At 46.5% G+C, this 21,044-nt stretch overlaps 1 protein-coding gene across 4 annotated transcripts in view; it reads left to right on the top strand.

Moving 5' to 3' along the window:
• Positions 1 to 21,044, top strand: part of LOC307217512 (receptor-type tyrosine-protein phosphatase V-like) — a 56,030-nt gene that overhangs the window by 17,715 nt on the left and 17,271 nt on the right. For 2 of the 4 annotated variants that reach the window (XM_079978784.1, XM_079978782.1), the window contains exons 7-23: positions 1,072 to 1,338; positions 2,390 to 2,665; positions 4,063 to 4,332; positions 5,049 to 5,318; positions 6,034 to 6,303; positions 6,710 to 6,982; positions 8,174 to 8,446; positions 9,276 to 9,548; positions 10,491 to 10,763; positions 11,886 to 12,167; positions 12,451 to 12,588; positions 12,686 to 12,896; positions 16,402 to 16,469; positions 16,824 to 16,950; positions 18,218 to 18,265; positions 19,101 to 19,194; positions 20,591 to 20,681. In XM_079978784.1, coding sequence (XP_079834910.1) covers positions 1,072 to 1,338; positions 2,390 to 2,665; positions 4,063 to 4,332; positions 5,049 to 5,318; positions 6,034 to 6,303; positions 6,710 to 6,982; positions 8,174 to 8,446; positions 9,276 to 9,548; positions 10,491 to 10,763; positions 11,886 to 12,167; positions 12,451 to 12,588; positions 12,686 to 12,896; positions 16,402 to 16,469; positions 16,824 to 16,950; positions 18,218 to 18,265; positions 19,101 to 19,194; positions 20,591 to 20,681 — 3,504 coding nt within the window. The remainder of the gene's footprint in view (positions 1 to 1,071; positions 1,339 to 2,389; positions 2,666 to 4,062; positions 4,333 to 5,048; positions 5,319 to 6,033; positions 6,304 to 6,709; positions 6,983 to 8,173; positions 8,447 to 9,275; positions 9,549 to 10,490; positions 10,764 to 11,885; positions 12,168 to 12,450; positions 12,589 to 12,685; positions 12,897 to 16,401; positions 16,470 to 16,823; positions 16,951 to 18,217; positions 18,266 to 19,100; positions 19,195 to 20,590; positions 20,682 to 21,044) is intronic. The other 2 variants (XM_079978785.1, XM_079978783.1) reach the window with 2 other exon arrangements.

Below are 21,044 nucleotides of genomic sequence, written 5' to 3'. Positions count from 1 at the left end.
GGGAGAAAGGCAGGATAGAAATGCAAGATTTTTGTTTGTTTAGCATTCCCAACCATCTGTCAGGGTCAGTGAAGAGAGACTCCCAGAGAACAGTTCTCTGTCTTGGCTGGGGCTTCAGCTGTCCATGGAGGCGCAGGTTAACTCTGTGTCCAGGGCAGCTGTCTACCAGCTCCACCTGGTACGCAGGCTAAGACCCTACCTCCCCGCGGACTGTCTCGCCAGAGTGGTGCATGCTCTGGTTATCTCACGCTTGGACTACTGCAATGCGCTCTACGTGGGGCTACCTTTGAAGGTGACCTGGAAACTGCAATTAATCCAGAATGCGGCAGCTAGACTGGTGACTGGGAGTGGCCGCCAGGACCACATAACACCGGTTCTGAGAGATCTGCACTGGCTCCCAGTACGTTTCCGAGCACGATTCAAAGTGTTGGTGCTGACCTTTAAAGCCCTAAACGGCCTCGGTCCTGTATACCTGAAGGAGCATCTCCACCCCCATCGTTCAGCCCGGACACTGAAATCCAGCGCCGAGGGCCTTCTGGCGGTTCCCTCATTGCGAGAAGTGAGGCTACAGGGAACCAGACAGAGGGCCTTCTCGGTAGTGGCACCCGCCCTGTGGAACGCCCTCCCATCAGATGTCAAAGAGATAAAGAATTACCTGACATTCAGAAGACATCTTAAGGCAGCCCTGTTCAGGGAAGTTTTTAATATGTAATGCTGTACTGTTTTTAACACTGATTGGGAGCCGCCCAGAGTGGCTGGGGAAACTCAGCCAGATGGGCGGGGTATAAATAATAAATTATTATTATTATTATTATTATTAGTTATTAGGCGTTGAACAAAACAAATATTCTGAGTTGATTTGAAGAGGAGACCTTTCTGATAATTACGTCCATCTTCTACTCTGGAAGCTGGGATGGGAGAAACATCACAATGAGTCTTCTGGGAAAGGGTTGTTTTTTTGGTCACCCTTTCATTCTACACTCCCAAATAGGTGCTCCCCAATTCGTATCAACCCAGGCCTTTCATAGAAGGCCCTGTGCATAATTTTGTGTCTGTCTTTCCCCCTTCCAGATCCCGCAGCTCCACCAAGTGGGAGCTTGTCAAGCCAAGGCAGTGCCCACATGCTCCGTGCTCACTGGCAAGAGGCACCTGGGACTGGCTACGTGGCAGCATTGTACACCACGGAACCCCACATGCTGGTGCAAAACAAATCCGTGCCTAAGAGTCATAACAGTCTGCGCTACGAAGGGTTAATACCAGGCACTCACTATTCCTGGGAGATTTGCACCATTGCTGGGCCCTACATCTCCCTGCCCCTCGTCCTTAGCAACTGGACACGTAAGTGCCATGGGAATTCCAATAGGCTGTCATGCACACGGCTACCAGGTCCAGACCTTGAGAGTTTCCTTGGGTAATTGAAGGGGAAAAGGAGCTGCCACTGAAGTGGGAAAGGGGTCTGGGCGGGTGCAAGAGAGACAGGTGGGCCCTGTCAAAGTTCAGTCACCCCCAAGGCCCTGGAGCTTAGTGAGGAGGTGATTTTAGAGCTGAAAGGCTCATGATCTCTTTCAGAACTGGTGGCACTGGACTGACATTTCACACTTTTGCCTTTATCGTCACCACTATTTCATTTGTGTGCTGCCTTTCCACTTATGCTCAAAGCAGCTGACAGCAATACACCACAAAATCAACAAGAACTATTTCACAATAATGATACAGCAGCATGTAACGACATCACAAGAAAACAACATTTCAGTACTGTGAATGTAGGCACCTCCTGGTGGAAGCAAAAGTAATGAGGGAGTCTGAACAGTTTCACATTAGTCCTAGCCGCTGCTGCTATGTCCTCAACAAATTAGCAAATAATAAAGTCCATCTGATCAAATCGCAAAGCCTCAGCTTCCCCAAAGGACCACTGCACCTTTGGTGTCATTATTTGGGCAGCGTTAAGACTTCCAAAGAGGGACACGGGTGGCACTGTGGATGCCACAGAGCCTAGGACTTGCCAATCAGAAGGTTGGCGGTTCGAATCCCCATGATGGGGTGAGCTCCCATTGCTCGGTCCCTGCTCCTGCCAACGTAGCAGTTCGAAAGCACGTCAAAGTGCAAGTAGATAAATAGGTACTGCTCCGGCGGGAAGGTAAATGGCGTTTCCGTGCGCTGCTCTGGTTTGCCAGAAGTGGCTTAGTCATGCTGGCCACATAACCCGGAAGCTGTACGCCGGCTCCCTCGGCCAATAAAGCGAGATGAGCGCCGCAACCCCAGAGTCGTCTACGACTGGACCTAATGGTCAGGGGTCCCTATACCTTTAAGACTTCCAAAGGCAAAGGGGTGAAGAAGCTGGAGACAAACCTCATAAATGCCTGAAATTGGTCTGATTTCCTCCTTTCAGATCCTTTGCCTCCAGAGCATCTGAGCCTCAGTAATGGCGGTCACAGCACCAAGTCACTACGGGCTTCTTGGCAGAGTCCCTCTGGGGTCAGAGGCAATTATGCAGGGACTCTCTTGGAAACGAAATCCCAGTTGGTGGTGAAAAATGTAACAGCGACGAAGGTTGGGACAAATGTCACCTTTGACGGGCTGATCCCAGGACGTCAATATACTCTGAAGATGATGGGAGTGGCTGGACCATATCCATCCATCATTCAAACAGCCAGTGACTGGACATGTGAGTATGCCATTTTCTGGAGAAGTAGTTGAGGGTTCTCCCAGCAAGTTCTGTCCCTGGTTGATTTCCACTGAGTCTCCATATTTACCAACAAACAGGAGAGAGAAGATGTACCGTATCCCATCTGAAGGAATAGTAGGGGCAGGAAGACAGGGAAGAGGCTGGTAGGGATATTATGAGGCCTAGTTTGGCCTTTGCTGACAGAGGAGTTTAGCCTGATTCCGAATAGCCTGATTCCGAAGTACGTGAAATTTTCACCAGCGTTTCAGACTTTTGAATTCAGACCTTTGACCTTTCAATTTCAAAACATTTTCAAACTTTTCTTTTAAAATCTTAATTCTTGTTGATGAATTTAAGGCAAGAAACAAACTGGTGAAGTAAATAATTTTATACTTTTGCTGCCCAAAACAATAATAAAAACACAAACCCAAGTTCCAAATCCAAAACTATCCATAACTGGTAAATGTTTAAAAAATAATAATGAAGCAAGGCTTCATTTGGTTTGTTATGGGTTTTTTCCTTCTCCAAATTAGGAGAATTTGCATGTGTATCCCCTTCCACACATTGCCCAGGTTTCTGATTTCCTCCTCCTGAGCAAAACATAAATGTTGTTTGGACCATACAAGATGTATTACTAGTTCTTGGAACACAGCATCCTCACCCGCCCTGAATGAATCATATGGACTTTTCCTATCTGCATATATCTGACAGCAATGATAAATATTATAAACCTGTGTATATGAAAAGGTAAATTCATAAGCATCTAGCCCCAAAGGGAAGTTACCTGTAACATAACCAATTGGGACCATTTGTGGATTGAAGCCAGGGTGGGTGGGCAGAGCAGAGTGTCTGAAACTGGACTTGGAGAGTAGCAATCTCCTTACAAATGCTGATATGAGTTTTTCAGGAGAAATTAAAGTTTGCTGGTACTTTGGTCCCACAACTACACCCCAGTTTTTTTGTTTTTTTTTTGTCTCATGCACAAGTTAAATAAATAACAAATAGCCACCATTTTCCAACACCCAAGAACACCTGCCCTTGTGGAGAACATCTGCATTGGCTTCTGTATCTCACCTCTCTTTCCTCCCCGTTTCCTCCCTGAATGTAATTAGATCTAATGGCTAATGAGTCATCTCAGGCTGTGTCTTTTAAGAGAGCAGGGGGAATGGCATTAGGCCCCTTTCCAGTGCCCCTGGGCACCCTAATCTAGTGTGGATGTGATGTAAGACAGTGTCCTGTCCCCAGTCCTGAAATAAGAGTCTTTCAGTCCAATGGGATTCTGTAGGAGAATTAGGGAAGGGGATGTGGTCTTGTCCTTTGCATCAGAAAGCAAAATGTCTTGGCCTGGTATTGCTGTATGGTGCCAACCAGCCACTGAGAAATCTATTTCTTTTCAGACCCTTTGCCTCCTTCAAGGGTGACACTGGCCAGTAGCAGATGGTCCCCCAGTCTTGTTGCCACTTGGGACCTGCCTCCAGGTGACAGAGACCAGCTCTTTTTGCGATTCTACAGCCAGGAGCATCCTCTGCAGAGGAACATCACAATTGGGCCAGGCATGCGGAATTTCACTTTTGAGGGCCTTCATCCTGGCAGCCAATATTTCTTAGAGGTTATAGCACTGGCAGGACTATACCGGGCTTCAGCACAGGTGGTCTCTGCATGGACATGTGAGTATGCAAAAGAATTTCTGAACCGTGTGAGGCCTCAATAGTGACACTCTCTTAAGCTTCCGTCATTTGTGCAATCTAACATCTCAGCCTCTTGTTAACCCCAAGAATAGCAGATGCTCCAAGTGTCCCTATTTTCCAGGGACATCCCTGATTTAGAGAAGGTGCCTCAGTTTCTGACTTGATCCCAGAATATCCCACTTTCCCTGAGGATGTCCCTATTTTCATTGAAGAAATATTGGACAGTATGGAGTTATCCAACCCCCAAGCTGTCTGAAGGCAATCCTGTATAGGGAAGTTTTTTTGAAAAAGCATTTAATTTTTTTAATCTATGTTGGAAGCTGCCCAGAATGCTGGGGCAGCTTACTAAGATGTGTGGGGTATAAATAGTAAAATTATCATTATGGAATGGGACATCCCTATTTCCATTGGAGAAATGTTGGAGGGTATGGAATAGGTCGAGTAACGCAGTATTGGAACAAAATTATTTGAGTGTTAATAACGCACTGCCGGTTAAACCACAGAATGTGTAAATCTAGGAATTTAGCAAGCAGGTGGCAAAAGCCTCTAGTGTTGGTGTGATGCAACCCAAGATGCCAGAGTGATACATGTCACATTAAAGCTAACACAAAATGCCTCTGTGAAAGCAGCTATGTGCCTGCTTCCTTATCCCACCATGATGTCCCTCCCACACACCATTTTTGTTGCAACCACAGATCCTCTGTCTCTGGCTAATGTCAGTGTGAAAAGCAGCCAGAGCCCCCAGCAGCTGACTGTGAGCTGGATGGAATCAGGAAGAGGACGAGAGTACTGGGTGCAGCTCTACTCGGGTGAATCTCTCTCCATTATCCGGAATGTTTCAGTGCCACATGGAACTACTCAGGTGACCCTTGATAGCCTGGTGCCAGGGACTCAGTACCGGGTTGAGATTGTCTCCAGGGCTGGACCACATCACATTTCCTCACAAACAGCCATTGGCTACACAGGTACAATGTTGCCCCCTTCTGTCTTTTTTCCTATGCCAAACATTCTAGTTAAGTTCGCACTCAACACTAAGCCTAATGCGTTTGTTGACATTCATACACAGACTTTATGCTTACTGTGGTTTACAGTCTAAAATATTGACTTGCAATCTGAAATATCATAACGCAGAAGGGAACTTGGGGAGGGGAGGGAAGCAAAGTGTCGTATCCATCTAAAACAGTCATATTCAGAATAAGCCCGCTTAAATCAATGGACTTAAGTTAGCCAATATTGATTTTGGTGGATCTGACGTATTAGGTACAACCCCCAACTTTTCCTTAGTATAACTTCATGACCTGGTGGAATGGCCACTGACAAAGGCAAATTGCAATGGGAGGAGCAAATGGGCATTGGCTCCAGCTAAGCCTCTTGCCTCGTTAGAGTCTTGTTGACTCTTGTTCCTATTTCATGATCACTTTTTACTCTGACTTTTTGTGGTACTAGCTGATGTCTCAGGTTCTTGCCTTGCCTGTGGGGTTGTTCAGAACTTACTTGTTGCTGTTTCCCTCCTGCATTTGTTGTATGGCTTGTGTGTCATATCTCAAAGGACTTAGAAACTTTAGAAAGGTTGCCAGGGGTTACACAGCATAGAAATCAACAAGACGGCTATCCCCTCAGGCATGGCTGTGTTCTCTGTCAACAGTTCTTTCCTGAAACCCTTTGTGGTTCTCCTTCTAGTGCCCTTGATGCCACTTGCCGTGACGGTGACCAGCCACGGCTCCTCAGTGTTGACAGTGCAGTGGAAGGCCCCAGCTGGACAGAGAGATAGCTACATGGTCTCCGTGTCTGAAGAGGACTCCACAGCTATCAGAAGCCACACGGCTGTTGAGAAAGCCAGCACTAACCTCACCATAGAAGGGCTAACCCCAGGCATATGCTACCTCGTTGCAGTGTGGTCACTGGCTGGACCGTACAGCTCCACGTCTCGGAACAGCACAGCCTGCACAGGTGAGTCGGGTGGTCAATCCAGTGGGAAGAGAGGGTGTTACATCTCGGATGGAGGACGATCTGTGAGAAATAATTGAGCCCATGCAGCTTATGATAGCAAACAGTGTTATGGAGTTACATCTGAATGAATTCTGATGCAAAAGACTTGAGCAGGTTTGGATGGTGGTGCAGCTCTTCCCCGCAGCATGAGTCAAACACTAGATCTGCAGTAACTGTCGGATATCTTCATACTCTGCTTTCGTGTAGCCATTGCGTAGACTGATCTTCTCTTTAGCACTGGGCTTGTGATTAGCAGAAGTAGGCTACTGCTCCAGCTGTATCACTGTGAGAAGTTTGGGGTGTTGCTGTGCCGTGGGAATCAAAGGCCCTTTGTGTCTGAATGTACCCTCTTCTTTTTTTCCGGAAGCCCCTGCTGCTCCTGTGAACCTGACCCTGAGTAATGTTGGCAACTCTTCTGTGCTACACACAGCCTGGGGAGAGCCTCCAGGAGGAAGAGACCACTACCGGATGGTCCTGTATAGCCTAGTGCCTCCAGGCATGGAAAGAGTTCGGGTTGTGCAGCCAAGCACCCAGGACTTCCTCTGGACAGGTTTGCCATCAGGAAGCCAGTTTGCTGTGCAGGTCATCACAGTGAAAGGCCAAGCTGAGGCCCCTTCGACCATTGCTGTTGAGTGGACATGTGAGTGTGACAGGCTAAGTCCCATCCCAAGGTTGAGGAATGCACCTCTTACCATCTGACATGCAACTTCCTTGCACAGTTCTAGGCCTACAACCTCTTTCCTCTTCTTCAGTGGCCCATTTCATTTCTTCTTTCCTGGGTCTAAAGCTGAACTGAAATTTCTCAGAAGACTTTTCTTTTCCTGTGAAAATTTCTGAGATTTTTCTTGTTCTTGCCTCCCGAGAAAAAGACCACTTTTTGCAAATTTTTATTCAGATATTCTCCACCAATATATATGCATTGGATACTGACAAGACTTCCAGCTCAGTTACTGCTATTAATATTTGCAGTAGCAGCAGCAAAAAGAAACAAAAACCTCTGAAGAAAAAGAGGCTATGCTACTCCCTTTGCAAATGGTGAGCCTCACATCTGAGAAAGTATTGGAGAATTTCTACTTGGAGGAATTTGGTGGACTACACCCCAAAATTTATTTGCACTTATAAGATGGATAATTTTGAAATACCATTTGCACTCAGCTCAGCTCATCCCTGACCCTTTCATTCACTCTGTTTAATTACCCACTTTCCTACCCCCTTACTGAATTCCACATGATAAAATAGAAGGATTTCCCCTCATGTTGAGGTATTACTAGCCTGGACCATCTTGCTTCATTAGAGGGAAGGAAATGTGAGAAGTTTGGGGAAGTGGAAAGGCTTGTTCTTCTCTAGATGTGTGGCTCACATGGGGGCAGATATGCAGGCAGTCACTGACTCACACAGGCCACAATCACACACACAATATATAACACCTATCCTTTATGCAGACATCTTCCCAGCATGTCACCAATTGCATGCACAGAGATTTCTCCAGAAATTTCTCCAGAAATTTCTCCAAAATGGCGGCTGAGATGAGACATAAGTCTCTCTGATCTATGTTATATAGAAAGGTGGACTTAACCAGGTGCTTCAAAAAATTTTGGCCCTTAAATTGGTTTAAAAAATGCCTTGAGAAAGGTTGAGTTGGACTTGGACCAATCTTGAATTCTCTCTTCCAGCCTGAGCTATTATTGATAGTTTAGTCCTGTCTGCATGCTATGCCATGTAGATCCCATTGGATAATTATGATAGTTCCATATATTGCAGCTACAATAAGCAGCCTGTTCCTTCAGTCACTGTCCTCTATTTTCTCATGCAAGTTCTTACTATTTCACAGCTCCTCTGCCTGCTACCTCTGTGCAAATCAGGAATGAAAGGCACCCACACCGGCTGAGTGTGGCTTGGACACCAGCCTCTGGTAGATTGGATGGCTACGAGTTGAACTTGTATCGCTCAGGATCTGGTACCACAGCAGCACAAACATCTCTGGGGACAGATGCCACCAATTTCACCTTCTCAGGTCTGACACCAGGAGCCAAATACTTCTTTGAGATCATCTCAAAGGCAGGACCCTATAGGGCTTCAGCAGGGAATGTCAGTGACTGGACAAGTGAGTAGCACAGGCTGAAATCTGCCATTTTAATCTGAATGTCAATTTCTCTGTGGGAGGGAAACAGTCAGCAAAACAACCTTTCAGTTCATTCCAAGCAGAGTGTTGCAGCCTGCTGTGAAAGAAAGCAGCACTGTGGCATTTATGAAACAAAACGATGAGGCTGTCTGGCTGCTCTTGTCGCCCTGGAAATAATCCTATCATTGCCTCTGCACCTCAGGATGAAGTCATAGGAAACCAGAAATGGGATTAACTGGGTCCACCCGTTTTATTCACTTGAACAACTCTGATCTGCAATTTCATTTAAAACAGCCCCACCTTCCCAGTTCAGGCCAGCATCAGATCAGTTCCTGCACTAATTTTGCCCTTCACAGCCTGCACACTTCTATAGCATGCCCAAGAGGTCTGTTCAGCACTGGCAGCCTTGAGCCAGGACACAGTGGAGTCAAAGAGGCCATCAGAGTCCAAGGGTTAGCAAAGGGCCCACTGCAAGGAGTTAGTTTGGATGAGTCTCTCTTCACCACTCTGAAGGGAGCCTGTGGGTGCTCACCTCAATCTTCCTCAGCCTGATTCCCTCCAGATGTTTCAGCCTCAGCCAGCATGGTCGATGGAGTTGTAATCAAAAACACTGGAGGGACCAGGCTGGGGAAAGATGTTTTTTGCTTTCCTTCTTCGTATAATCCTACACAAAGTCTCCCAGATGTGACTTAGGGATCTGCTGAATTTTAATACAGCAAACCAACTAATACCCAACAGAGAAGAAGTGGAGGGGAACATTTTCATGGCTAATCCAGGGTTCTTTTCTCTTCTGGTATTGCCTTCTTCTTAGGTCCTCTGCCTCCTCACACGGTGCATCTGTCAAACAAAGGGCAGACTGACAAGCTGAGTGCTTCCTGGGGACACAGCGCAGGAAACCAAGATGGCTATGTACTAACACTCTATTACGCTGGATCAGGCACTGTGGCATCCAAGACATCTGTCATGAAGGATGCTACTAATTTCACCTTCGTTGGCCTGAATCCAGGAAGTAAATATTTGCTAGAAGTTGCTGCTGTGGCAGGGCCTTACCAGATAGCAGCAGAGAATGTCAGTGACTGGACGTGTGAGTATCCTAATGCACTTCTGCAGGTTTGTTCACACTGGGAGCAACATGTGGATTTGAACCACGATGACTCCCCATTAATATAGGGGTGTCCATATGATGACCTCCCCATCTCAGCACTGATCTTTCCGCCTTTAAATGTGGGGTTTTCCCATCCTTGGAAACAGTCCAAAGCAGCCAAGATAAAAAGAATTCCCACATTTGAAGGGGGAAATGAAAACACCCATTGTCTAGCCTCTGGGTTTGCATTTAAGCCTTTTATGCTGATTGCTGCCCCATAGAAAACAATCCAGGTATCAGGAATTTTAGTGTAGTTTTGACTGGGGAGTAATGTGCCTAACTGAAAATAAAATAGGAGTTCATTATTTTTCTGACTCAGGCCTTACTCCGTACAAAAAAAGATGGTTTGTTCTGTGTAAACATTTTTTTAAATTACTCTGCTAATGCTAATGCAGATAAAATCCTTCATTATTTTATCCATCCCGCAGAGGGTGGGGCTGTAGTTTAGGGAGCATGGGTTACACCCGGCCTGTAAAGTTAGCTAGTGTTCTGATACCCATTTTGCTAGATGGGGAGAGTTGGGAATCAGAGCCAGTATATGGCAAGGGAATCTTTCTCAGCCTTACCTAGGCATGGCAAGCATTGAACCTGGGAACGTATGCATGCAAAGCAAATGATCTATTACTGCACTATTGCCCTTCCATTTAGCATTCATAAGGCTCTGTATTCAATTCCTAACATCTCAGTAGAGGTGCTAATCTCAGCAGAGAGCCTCTTTCAGTCCAGGACGATACCACAAGCACCACTGCTCTGACTATTGAACGTCAGTGGCGGCTCCTCCAGGCCAACTCGCTCCCTGTTTGTTCCCCCCAATCCCAAAGCAGATGGCTCTGCAGTTTTAGTGTCTAACTCACCCTCTCTTGCATTGTTTTTACACCACAGATCCTTGGGTTCCTCGGAAACTCTCCATAAAGGCAGAGAAGGGAAACCCTTCACTGTCTGTGTTCTGGACAAAGCCCCTCAGCAAGCCAGAGCGCTGCCAGCTGCAGCTGTGGCATCCAGGCAACAACACCATGCTACAGCACCATGCCTTGACCCAGTGGCAGGTCCAACATGTTTTCCAGAGACTGGTCCCAGGGAGAAATTACTCCATATCCCTCAACTGCATCGCTGGACCATATACGAGCAGCTCTGAGACAGCGGTGATGCCAATAGGTATGTATGCACTTGTCCTAGGGCAAGAGAATGTGACAATAACTTGCAGGACTTTTCTTTTCTTTTCTTCAACATACCCTTGGCTCTATCATTCCCTGACGGGTTCTGGTGAATCTTTCATTCCTCCAGGAGAAAATCCAGAACTCTTTTCATCATAGGACACTCTCATGCATCAAGCTTTGTGCTTGTCTGTCCCTTTTTAGTTACAGAAATCTTCACAGTTTTGTTCCTCTTTTCATGGAGTTAACTTCACTCTTCTTATCAGTTATGTAGATTTCCCCACTTGTTTTATGGGTCTGGTAGGCTACAGTGTCCTACTGCCTTTAGCCTTCAAAGTCTGTTGCTCTTGGTCATTTGTTAAATTTTGCTCTGCACCCGCCCCCTATATAGCAGTGGGGGAAGACAGAGCATGTGCATGCCTCACGCCAGCTCTATAACAATTTGACAGACGTTTTAATATCATACAGAATGGGCAGAGAAACATGATGATAACAAAACAACACCATCACTGATTTTTCATTTATAAAAGCCCCAATATTCAATCATTCCTCTTCTTTCAATATCAGCAGCAATGTATGTTTCCTGTTGTTAGTGTCCTGAGGAACTCTCACCTATGTACGCCCCAGTGAAGACTCAGAAGCAATTTGCTTCTATTTCCCGGAACAGTGGGACCAAAAGAAAGAAATGTGAAAAGAGAACGAGAAACACTTACAAAAACCCCAAATATATATGTCTCCATGCAACAAACCTATAAATTAAACTGCCCCTTAGAATTTATGAACATCTCGCTTATCTGAGACAAACTGTTCAGGATATAGGATTCCGTCCTTCCCAACTAGGCCTCACCTTCTGTGCTAGACCTGATCACCACAGCAACAACTGTGGGATGAAGAAGAACTACTCCCTTCTGTAACTCAAGGACCATATCCTAAGGTGGTATAGGAGAATCTGTTGCAACCATTCCCTACAATGCGTCAGTGTGTCTTGATGTGCTGAGGGCAGTGCCCCGCAGAAAAACACACCCAGGGCCACTACAGCCCACCCCATGCTATCCTGGATGTGTGGTCGTCACAGAGACAGTCAAGCTGTGCCTCCTCAAGTTTTTGCGTTGTGTCTCTCCAGAGCCCACACAAGTGAAGGACCCACAGTGTCTGCCTGACAGCACAAGTATATTTCTGAACTGGACCATCCCTGAGGGTGATATCGAGTCTTACAAGCTGACAACGAAGAAGTTTCCCCAAGGAAGCCAGCAGCAGCCTGCACTTCCTTTGGCTGTTTCCAGGGCTGACGTCACTCTGACAGAACTGTCCTCAAACACGTCCTATCAAATCAGCGTTAGTGCTGTGGGCAGAAATGGCATCTCGGGCCCAGCCGTGACACTGCTCTGCAATACATCTGTGGAAGGTACGTGTCTTCCAGGCTCTGTGTTGCCACAGGTTGAAAGTGCCATAACTTAGTGGTTGAGCAAAGGCTTTGGATACAGAAGGTCACAGGCAGTGGCAGATCCTGGTAGATCCTGGGTGCGGTAGGGCAACTAGGTGAGGCTTAAGAGGTTGCACAGACATAATAGGGGAGCAGTTAAGAGATGTGAAACACTGAGCATTTGAAATATGTTATTTAAACTTTTTATTTATATGTACACCTACTGGTGACACCCTAATACCTCTTCCTTTCTGGCTTTCCGAAGCAGTTCTCCCGCCTCCTGTGCGAATGGACACCCCCCAGTTTGACACCAGTTCTAGAGTCGTCATCTCCCCTGATATGTTCAGTGAGGAAAATGGCCTTATAGAGTATTATGGAGTTGTTGCCACCACTAACGAGTCTTGTAAGTATCTGCAACCACCATGGGCCATCCTTGTGAGGGGATTCATGATGCCTCCCATAATCATAACGTTGTAGTGCTTCCCTCTCTGTATCTCCAGTGTTGAGGCCCACCCAAGACATCATCTCCCGCACATGGTATGACCACTATTACGGGCAGGAAGACTCTTACTTGGCTCTGTTGGTGCCAAACCCATTTCGTTTCAATGACAGCACCAGTCCCAAGGCCTGGCCAGTGACAGTGGGTGCAGACGAATGCAGTCACTCTCGAAAGACCTGCAATGGAAAGCTGAAAAAAGATTCACAGTACAGGTAAGAGCATAAGAAAGTACCTAAACGGAACACTAAATGCCTATCTGCTCCAGCCCAAAGCCGTGTTCCTTGGTTCACTTGGGAAGCTCACAAGCAGGCATGACGGAAGTGTTCCATCACCAGATCCACAAGAATCTGCTAATCAAAAATATACTGCAGCCTTCTTGCTACTCTTGACCATGGGCCATGCTGGCTGGGGTGGATGGGAGCTGTGGTCCAATAACATCTGGAGGACATCCTGTTGCAGAAGGCTGGTAGACTGTTTCTGCACATGGAGGTGTGAAATTAGTCAAGCTTAATTTGGAACAAACTAAGCTCATTCTTAAGTCTTATGAATCATTGCATAGTTATAATAATAATAATAATAATAATTTATTATTTGTACCCCGCCCATCTGGCTGGGTTTCCCCAGCCACTCTGGGCGGCTTCCAACAAAGATGAAAGATAACACTAAAATGTCACATATTAAAAACTTCCCTGAACAGGGCTGCCTTCAGATGTCTTCTGAATGTCAGGTAGATGTTTATCGCTTTGACATCTGATGGGAGGGCGTTCCACAGGGCGGGCGCCACTACCAAGAAGGCCCTCTGCCTGGTTCCCTGTAACTTGGCCTGCCGCAGTGAGGGAATCGCCAGAAGGCCCTCGGAGCTGGACCTCAGTGTCCGGGCAGAACAATGGGGGAGGAGACGCTCCTTCAGATATACTGGACCGAGGCCGTTTAGGGCTTTAAAGGTCAGTACCAACACTTTGAATTGTGCTTGGAAACGTACTGGGAGCCAATGTAGGTCTTTCAAGACCGGTGTTATATGGTCTCAGCGGCCGCTCCCAGTCACCAGTCTAGCTGCCGCATTCTGGATTAGTTGTAGTTTCCGGGTCACCTTCAAAGGTAGCCCCACGTAGAGCGCATTGCAGTAGTCCAAGCGGGAGATAACCAGAGCATGTACCACTCTGGCGAGACAGTCTGCAGGCAGATAGGGTCTCAGCCTACGTACCAGATGGAGCTGGTAAACAGCTGCCCTGGATACAGATTTGACCTGTGCCTCCATGGACAGCTGTGAGTCCAAAATGACTCCCAGGCTGCGCACCTGGTCCTTCAGGGGCACAGTTACCCCATTCAGGACCAGGGAATCCTCCACACCTGCCCGCCTCCTGTCCCCCCAAAATAGTACTTCTGTCTTGTCAGGATTCAACCTCAATCTGTTAGCCGCCATCCATCCTCCAACCGCCTCCAGACACTCACACAGGACCTTCACCGCCTTCACTGGTTCTGATTTAAAAGAGAGGTAGAGCTGGGTATCATCTGCATACTGATGAACACCCAGCCCAAACCTCCTGATGATCTCTCCCAGTGGCTGCATGTAAATGTTGAAAAGCATGAGGGAGAGGACAGAACCCGGAGGCACCCCACAAGTGAGAGCCCAGGGGTCTGAACACTCATCCCCCACCACCACTTTCTGAACACGGCCCAGGAGGAAGGAGCGGAACCACTGTATGACAGTGCCCCCAGCTCCCAGCCCCTCAAGACGATCCAGAAGGATGTTATGGTCGATGGTATCAAACGCCGCTGAGAGATCCAGCAGAACTAGGAAACAGCTCTCACCTTTGTCCCTAGCCCGCCGGAGATCATCAACCAGTGCGACCAAGGCAGTTTCAGTCCCATGATGAGGCCTGAATCCCGACTGGAAGGGATCCAAATGGTCTGCTTCTTCCAGGCGTGCCTGGAGTTGTTCAGCAACCACTGGTTCAATCACTTTGCCCAAGAATGGAAGATTTGAGACTGGGCGATAATTGGCCATCGTGGCCGCATCTAAAGATGGTTTTTTAAGAAGCGGTTTAATAACCGCCTCTTTCAGCGGGTCTGGGAAGGCTCCCTCACGGAGGGAAGCATTCACTACCCCACAAAGCCCATCGCCCAGTCCTTCCCGGCTAGCTTTTATAAGCCAGGATGGGCAAGGTTCCAGGAGACAGGTGGTTGGCTTCACTCGTCCAAGCAGCCTGTCCACATCCTTGGAGGTAACAGATTGGAATTGATCCCACACAACTTGACTAGACAGGACTCTAGCACTCTCCCGCCCTGGCCCTGCTCCCACGGTGGAGCCTACTTCTTCCCGAATCTGAGCGATTTTATCTGCAAAAAACTTTGCAAAATCATTGCAGGAGATCATGTGGCCCGTACTGGGCCCCGATGTCGCAGGTGGTTCCGCTAAATTGTGAACCACCTGAAAAAGTCTCCTGCTGCTGTTTTCTGCAGATGCAATAGAGGCGGCAAAGAAAGTCTTCTTCGCCGTCGCTATCGCCACTTGGTAGGCTCGACGTTGAGCTCTAACCTGTGTCCGGTCAGATTCAGAATGAGTTATCCACCACCGGCGCTCTAACCGTCTCAACGATTGTTTCATTGCCCTCAGATCCGTGGAAAACCACGGGGCTCTCCGGGCTCCATGCAATCGGAGACGGCGTTTTGGAGCCAAACAGTCAATAGCCCTGGTTAACTCCACATTCCAGTGGGCCACCAGGGAATCGGCTGAAAGGCCATCAACATGGGATAAAGCATCCCCTACCACTCTCTGGAAACCATTTGGATCCATTAAGTGGCGGGGGCGGACCATCCAAATCGGTCCCACCTCCCTGCAGAGGGGATGGGTTGCAGAGAAGTCCAGTTGCACCAGGAAGTGATCTGACCATGGCACTTCTTTCGTTTCGCTTTTACTTAGTGTCAGATCACCAACACCAGGTCCAAGGCATGTCCGCGGCTATGGGTTGGGCCAGACTTATTCAGGGACAGCCCCATGGAGGCCATGCTTTCCACGAAGTCCCGAGCGGCCCCTTGTAAGGTCGTGTCAGCATGGATGTTAAAATCCCCTAGGACAACCAAGCTAGGTGTCTCCAGGAGAACATCTGCCACAACCTGAATCAGCTCGGGCAGGGAATCCTTGGTGCAGCGGAGAGATTGGTACACCAAAAGGAATCCTGTACTGCCCCTATTGCCCAACTTCCAGAACATGCGCTCGGAAAACTGGGTCTTCCCAATAGGATGCCTGGTGCAAACTAATGACTTCCTAAAAATCACTGCAACCCCCCCTCCCCGCCCACATGACCTGGGTTGCTGTGCGTAAGAGAAACCTGGTGGACAAGCAGCGGCAAGGACAGGCCCATCTGCTTCATCCAACCAAGTCTCTGTTACACATGCCAGGTCAAGTCCTCCATCCATGATCAAGTCATGGATGGCAGTTGTTTCAGCTCAGCTCTGAAAGTGCTATAGGAATAAAATTTACTACTCAGGAAAAGGAATAGAATAGAATAGAATAGAATAGAATAGAATAGAATAGAATAGAGGCTGATACAGCATTGAGTCATCCTTTATGTCTCAGTGTAATCACCTTGTGGAGTCATTGGAAAAATAAGGGGCAGGAAGAGAATCATTTACACTGCTGAACTATTTGGAGGGAAGGTGAGGTATAAATGTAATGGATAAATGAATAAAATTCTCCATTTTGTTCTGTTATAGGTTCAGCATCGCTGCCTTCACCAGATATAGTCAACAGGCTCCTAAAGTGTCATTCACAGCATTCTCAGGTGAAACATGTCTCTTCATCTGGTTGCATTCTGGATTAATTAAGCCTCTAGTCTCTTAGCCAATTTCACTAGGTCTTTTTTGGCACCTCCTGTGTATCTTTCAAAATGATGAACAGTACAATCCTGCACATGTCTATTCAGAAGCGTACAGGAGTGCAGCCTCCTTCACAATCGTATTAATATGTTAATCTTGATGCTTCCTGAACAGTGAAGTGGTGGGTGGCAGGAATTCCTGGTGAGTGCCATATATATGATAGATCTCCATGTAAGGGATATTTTCATGGCTGCCTAAACCTCTGGGTAGAAAGGGAGGAGTCTCATATAAACTGTACCTTTCACTGTCTTTGTGTTCAGCGGCAGACACCTCAGCAGCCTCTGCTGCTTTATCTGCCCCAGTTGTGGCTGGGATCATTATGGGATTCCTCGTGACAGTCACAGCAATTGCTGGATGGATCTACTGGAAACATCTGAGAGCAAGGAGGTGAGGACAACTGCAGGGGTTGCTGCTTTGGAAGGAATGATACAATGCAGGATTTTAGTATTTGCAGCTTGCCTGGAAATTAGCTGGCAAACCTTGAGTAAATCTAGGGTGCTTCCAGAAAAGAGCCTTTTTGCATTTTTTGGTCATTGCTTTCCTGTTTTTTGTTGCATGTGGAATTCACTAATCCAGGCTTCCTCAACCTCAGCCCTCCAGATATTTTGAGACTACAATTCCCATCATCCCTGACCACTGGTCCTGCTAGCTAGGGATCATGGGAGTTGTAGGCCAAAAACATCTGGAGGGCTGAGGTTGAGGAAGCCTGTGTGACTAATCCTTCCAAATCACAAAGGGTATTTCATTCCTTTTATGGCTTTTGTTTTTGCTACCATGCCACCATTTCCCATCTACATCAATGAGCATGATGGGATATACGGTAGCTGGATTTGTCTTACCTCTCCCTCCCATATTCCCTCCCACTGAAAATTGCTTTCTTTTTGAACACAAAATGGCCCTAGATAGACTCTCTGAATGTTTCTAAAATACACACATTCATAATATCCAACAGGTGAGAAACTATGGGCAGGTTTCAGCCAACAATTCCCACTAGAAGAAACAAATGCAAGGACTTCCACCATCCCTGGCACCCCCCTATTGACTGGGGGGCAGGGGAACCCCCAGGGCAGTGCAGGAGGCAAATAAGGGGGTGGGGATCATTCCATCTGGCAGTGACAGAATAATCAACATCGTGTGACATTGAAAATGCCCCCTGTACCCCAAGCACATATAGAAGTTTGGGAACACATATAGTTCTCCCCATGGAAGGGATACGGGTGGCGCATGTGGGTTAAACCACAGAGCCTAGGACTTGCCGATCAGAAGGTTGGCAGTTCGAATCCCCGTGATGGGGTGAGTTCCCGTTGCACGGTCCCTGCTCCTGCCAACCTTGCAGTTCAAAAGCACATCAAACTGCAAGTAGATAAATAGGTACCGCTCCGGCGGGAAGGTAAATGGCGTTTCCGTGTGCTGCTCTGGTTCACCAGAAGCGGCTTATTCATGCTGGCCACATGATCTGGAAGCTGTATGCCGGCTCCCTCGGCCAATAAAGCGAGATGAGCGCTGCAACCCCAGAGTCCATCACGACTGGACCTAATGGTCAGGGGTCCCTTTACCTTTACCTTTATAAAGTAGGTGAGAGTGTCAGCAGTAAAGAAGGTGCTTGTCTCCCCACTAGGAATTAACCACCTACATGTATGTGCCTTGCTTTCAGAATGAAAAAGGGTAACATCCCCCAAGAAATGGCCACGTACAGCCCAAGGTGAGTGAAGCTACTCTCGTGTCTCCCCTGCTCACTTAGTGTCATCTTCTGCCACAGCATAGGCAACAAGCCGGGCTTTGGGGCAGGAGGAGTTGTGGGTTTGGCCATTCCAGTCTATCCTGGCAAGGAGGTGTTGTGGCACCAGCTCTCCCTCTAAGAGCTCATCACATGGGATTTCAGCTTGCTCTAGGCTGACTTGGTTTTACTTCTGTGTTAGTCCCAGAAAATGAGGTACAACATTTAAATAAACAACTTCCTTCCCACTTCTTGTCCTGCAAGGGAATTCCTGTAGGGATGGGTGAATCTTCTGCGAAAACTTTTTTTAATGTAATATACCGTAATGCATTTGGGTATGCTATTTTCAGTAATATATGAATCTATATGCACAATTTCCCCTGGAATGTGAATTTTGTACATGTTACTTGGCTGGAGAACTGCACTGCAGAATTCAGAGAAGGGTGACTTTCCCCAAAGGATAGCTCTGTTTCAGTTCATATATTATTTCAGAATGTGTATTAGGTAGATAAGCATTTCTCTCCCATGCTTAGATTCATGCCACACTTTGAAACTGAAGTTATGGTGAATTCTCATTTCAAACAATGGGCTGATAGCCTCCTTTGGCTACTGTAACAGTTTACCATACATCTGCTGATATAACTTGTATTATAAAAGAATGTTTCGTGTTTGTAATTTGAGACTTATCGGAAAGGAACCTGAATTTTACCAAACTTGTTGTGTATGTATATTGAACCACTCCCTCCGTATCTTCATTCTGCCTAAAGGAGGGTCCCTGCACAGCGCTCCTCTCTCTTATGTGCGTCTTTATTTCTTGCAGAAATACCCACCGGCCAATCCCCATACAGAGCTTCAGGCAATATTATGAGACAAGGGCAGCAAATTCCAATCATGGCTTCTCTCAGGACTTTGAGGTAAGTGCTCCCCTCTTCTTCAAATTTAATCCAGGCTGACTGTGAGGCCACAGTCAGACAACATCATCATTGAATGCAGGCTGCAGAAATTTGCCAGTTTCATGCTTTTATTAGAGCTAAATTTCACTACCTATGAAATATCCATCGAAACCAAGGCAGGTGAGCATGAAATGTTTCTCCTCTCCTCCCAAATCATCATAGTACTGAGTAGTGTGCAGTCTCCTCTTCTTGTTACTTGGTGTCAGTAATATTATTATTAATAATAATAATAATAATAATAAAATTTATTTATATCCCGCCCTCCCCAGCAGAAGCAGGGCTCAGAGCAGCTAACAACAGTAAAATGATAAAACATTCTAAAATCATTTCATTATAAAATTAATTCAAAACGGATTAATGGCAACCATTGGGCTAAAGTTCTGTGGGGATTGCTAGTTAACCTAGAAGGAGGAATATTTCTCTGCCAGCATGTGCTGGCTGCTATAAATTCAGGCAGAAGAGAGGCTATGTTCATGGCGCCCCCAACCACCACTATTCAGTGGTACCTTGGAAGTCGAATGGAATCCGTTCTGGAAGTCCGTTCGACTTCCAAAACGTTCAAAAACCAAGACGCGGCTTCTGATTGGCTGCAGGAAACTCCTGCAGCCAATTGGAAGCCATGGAAGCCGCATCAGATGTTTGGGTTCCAAAGAACATTCGTAAACTGGAACACTCACTCCAGGTTTGTGGTGTTCGGGATCCAAGGTAAGACTGTAGCTTCAAATATCAGTTTAAACAATGGTCAAACTAGAAGAGGCCAAGGCTTTAAAATAAATTCAGATAAAACCAAAATGTTGCTTAAAAACATGGATGATCAGTAAAAAAAATTGTTAGAAAAAACGTCTGGTTTGAAAATATGTAAAAAAAAAAGTAAGATATTTGGGAATCTGGCTGACAGCAAGAAATTGCAATTTATTTGAAAAATATATATATATTAAATTGTGGAAAGAGGTTAAGAAAGAGTTGGAGATTTAGGAGAGAATGAAGCTCTCCCTGCTAGGTAGAATTTCAACCACTAAAAGGAATTTATGGCCCAGGATGCTGTTTTCATTCCAATAAATCCCAACTGTAAACAATTCAGGCTGCTTCAAAGAATGGAAAAACGATATTTCTAAATTTATTTGGTGGTGGGAAAGCCAAATAAATTGGCTTTCTCTGACCTTGATACCAGACTTGAATGTGGTTTGTTTTAATTGCGATAATCTTTTGTAAGCTGCTTTAAGAGCATCTCAGGCCATAAGGCCGGGAGATAAATATTCTAAACAAATAATAAATCCCCTTCTCTATAAGATTGGCACCTGGCTCAAACTGACATAGGGGATCTTGCTGATAAAAGTTTTCTCCTTCTGTCCCACAGGAGCTGAAGGAAGTAGGGAAAGAGCAGCCAAAAACGGAAGCTGAACTGCCTGCTAACATCACCAAGAATCGATATCCTCATGTTCTACCATGTAAGTTCTGGACAGAATTATGTATAGCTAATTTGTCCCCTCTTCCTAGTTGGGTTATCTTGGCAAACTCCCTTCTCTGGTTGGCTTCATGCATTTTACACATCTATTGGATGTTTCAGTTTTAGCCATTTCCTGTCCCATGAATTGTAACAGAGCTGAAAGACGGTTGGCTACACCTTCATGCAACTTTTAGCCCCTGCTCCCCTTCCTCATCCTTTTGCCCTTTCCCCTGCTTTACACCCCACCCCCTGAACAAGTCTCCTCTGCGGTAAATCCCACTATGGTGTCCATGTATGCGTCTGCATGTGTGTGAGTGTGACGACGTGTGTGAGCTGTTTGCCTGGCGAATGTGTGATGGAGTGA

Source organism: Podarcis cretensis (assembly GCF_951804945.1).
Source record: "Podarcis cretensis genome assembly, chromosome: 6".
Lineage (NCBI taxonomy): Eukaryota > Metazoa > Chordata > Lepidosauria > Squamata > Lacertidae > Podarcis > Podarcis cretensis.
The sequence above is the reverse complement of the archived record's forward strand: the minus strand, read 5'-3'. Positions and strand labels throughout refer to the sequence as shown.